The following is a 2,500-nucleotide window of genomic DNA, read 5'->3' on the forward strand; positions in this document are numbered from 1 at the left end:
TGGGTTCACCGCTTTAAAATAAGGGCCACGTACCCCGCACTGTACCGCCACTGCCTCAAACATGCAAAAGAACATAAACACTAAACACTAAGCTGTTTATCATATACATATATGAAATATGTATTAAGATGTATATATGTTCTTAGATGTATAGATAGTAAAATAACAATATTACACCACGGAATGACTGTGAAACGCAATGGTACCCAATTTATTAGTGGACACTACATGCTGCTATTGGCAGCGAAAAAGACGTTGAGAGAAATCCCGCCCAATTTTGACAGCTCGTGGAATAAATAGCATATTTATTGTTATCTTTATGTCATCTTTAGCATCGTTTTATTGTTGTTTTTATTTTCATGTGTATTGTGATATAGCGAGTTCAGTTTAAGCCTGGTAAATCCATCTGTCTTGACGGTGTTAGACTTCATATGCATGAAAGGAAATGGTAATTTCAATTTCAATGTGTGCACTTTTGCCTCGTGTGCATTTCTGTTGCAAATAGAAATTCAATTGAGGAATTGATCGTCCTTGTTTCAAGACTGATAGAGAATAGATTGGAGAATAGATATTCAGTGTTTTAAAGTTGTAAAGGAAAAAAATGAGAACATTTATACGCTTCATCTTTTACTTCATATCAAAATGGCAACTGAAGCTTGAATAAACAATGATTTTTCGAATACTTGGTTCAAGTGAGCAGTTATGTTAGAAGACTTGTGATGCCTCTTCTCAGGGCACGGTCATAACTCCTTTGGCAAGATCTCATTGAGGTAAGGGGATGAAGACAAGTAAATACAGATATGAAATATAATTTGCATATAGTGAATTTAAAGATTATACAGTTTGTTTCAGTATAGCTTATAGGACATTTTAACCCATAGCCATAATTGAATAATATATAATATCATCATAAATAATAGTGGAATAGTTATGATATCCCATGAGTAGAATAGACAATATATATATATACATACATACATATATATATATATATATATATATATATATATATATATATATATATATATATATATATATATATATATATACATACACAGATATACGTGTATGTCTATCTGTACACACTCTGGTAACAATCTAAACTCAGCTAAACTAGGAGGTTGCGGTTGCATTTCTGATGTCGTTAAGCCAGTCTGCCGCCTCTCTGTATTTGAAGAGACCCTTGGCAATTCCTTTGCTGAGGAATTGCTCCATGGCTGCCATTGTGGCGGTTAGCTCGCAGCGCTTATCGGCTGTAAAGAACAAGAAAGCCATATTAGCAAAATGAGCAGAAACAGTTGGCTACATCATCAGGTGTCCATATTCGATGACAATACCTTCGATGTTGTAAGAAAAGAGAGAGGATATGGCAGGAGAAGATAGGGAGGAGGATAATAATTCACCTGCAAGCGAACTTACATTTGCCTTCGATGTCTGTCCATTGAGGACAAGTGAAAGTGCAATCATAATATGAATTCCAGAAGGAGAACCTTGACACCCGGGTAAGATTGCATTGGTGTCCTAAGAATGTCATCTTACCTCTGGTCAGCCACATCCTAGGGAATATAAAATTTAAATTCCATTAGTGAAAGTACTTGCTCGTGTAAGCTGTGGCTAATGGCATTGCTATTGTCACAAATTGAATTAAATGGTGATAAGTGAATGAACATGACGTGCTACTCACCCTGCTAGTTCCCGAGTGATATCTTTTTGTAGAATTCTTTTTTCATTAGCAAAGCACTGCGTGGTTAGGACCAGTGCTAGCACTGAAATTATGATTGACGCTCTCATCTCGTTTTGTTCGAAGGTATTGGCTGCAGCGGCTTGATGCTTCGTTGGCGGGGGGGGGGGGGGGGTTTTTTTTTTTGGGAGATGGAAAGGAAAGGGATTGGAGAGGGGGGGGGGGTGGGGGTATTGTTTTTAAAAAATATTAACGTCAACCACAGACTGTGTTGTGCCACGGCTGAAGCGACCTTTATATACACATGCCGGACTGGGAGTGGCAGTGTCAAGGCAGGAAAATGATTGGATCTCTGTTTTCGCAATTCCGAATGCTTGATGTGACGTCATTAGCTACACATACACACATCCACATTAGAATTATCATTAGGAACAGTATTATATTTGTTGATTATTATTTTTCTATCATATTTTTTATTACTTTAATCATCGTTATTATGATTATGATAAAATCATTAAAATGACTACACGTTATTGGTCTTTTGACTCTTATTTAAATCTCATATTTGGGCGAGAAGAAGAGCAATAAGAATGGTGAGAATGAATACATCACCAATATGAATAATGTGGGAATCAATAATAGTTGTAATGCTTATTGTCGCTGTCATGATCAGCGCACGGTAATAGTAGTACGATTATTGTCATTATGGTTATAACGACTGTTGCAATGAAAATAAAGATACTAACGATTAAAAATGAATGGATAGTAATGATATCTATAATGTTAACATCAGTTATTATGAATTGTAAAAAACTAAAT

The 2,500-nt window shown here is 35.8% G+C and overlaps 1 protein-coding gene across 1 annotated transcript; it reads right to left on the bottom strand.

Annotated features, from left to right (window-relative positions):
* Positions 1-793: 793 nt before the first annotated feature.
* LOC147469717 (anti-lipopolysaccharide factor-like) lies at positions 794-1,836 on the bottom strand. The gene is made up of 3 exons (XM_043013105.2): positions 1,685-1,836; positions 1,420-1,556; positions 794-1,253 (listed from the first exon to the last, which is right to left on the bottom strand). The coding sequence occupies exons 1-3, from the start codon at positions 1,789-1,791 to the stop codon at positions 1,114-1,116; spliced, it is 384 nt and encodes a 127-aa protein (XP_042869039.1). The 5' UTR covers positions 1,792-1,836; the 3' UTR covers positions 794-1,113.
* Between the last annotated feature and the right edge of the window lie 664 nt (positions 1,837-2,500).

This window comes from Penaeus japonicus, unplaced genomic scaffold, assembly GCF_977035675.1.
Source record: "Penaeus japonicus unplaced genomic scaffold, GWHDUDI00000001_assembly GWHDUDI00000020, whole genome shotgun sequence".
NCBI classification, from domain to species: Eukaryota; Metazoa; Arthropoda; class Malacostraca; order Decapoda; family Penaeidae; genus Penaeus; species Penaeus japonicus.

Excerpts from the sequence above, each read along its gene's own strand:
- LOC147469717 (XM_043013105.2), bottom strand. The coding sequence starts at position 1,791 with ATGAGAGCGTCAATCATAATTTCAGTGCTAGCACTGGTCCTAACCACG. Across the intron at positions 1,557-1,684 it reads ATCACTCGGGAACTAGCAGG|GATGTGGCTGACCAGAGGTA; the intron begins GTGAGTAGCACG and ends TATATTCCCTAG. Across the intron at positions 1,254-1,419 it reads GACAGACATCGAAGGCAAAT|CCGATAAGCGCTGCGAGCTA; the intron begins GTAAGTTCGCTT and ends TGTTCTTTACAG.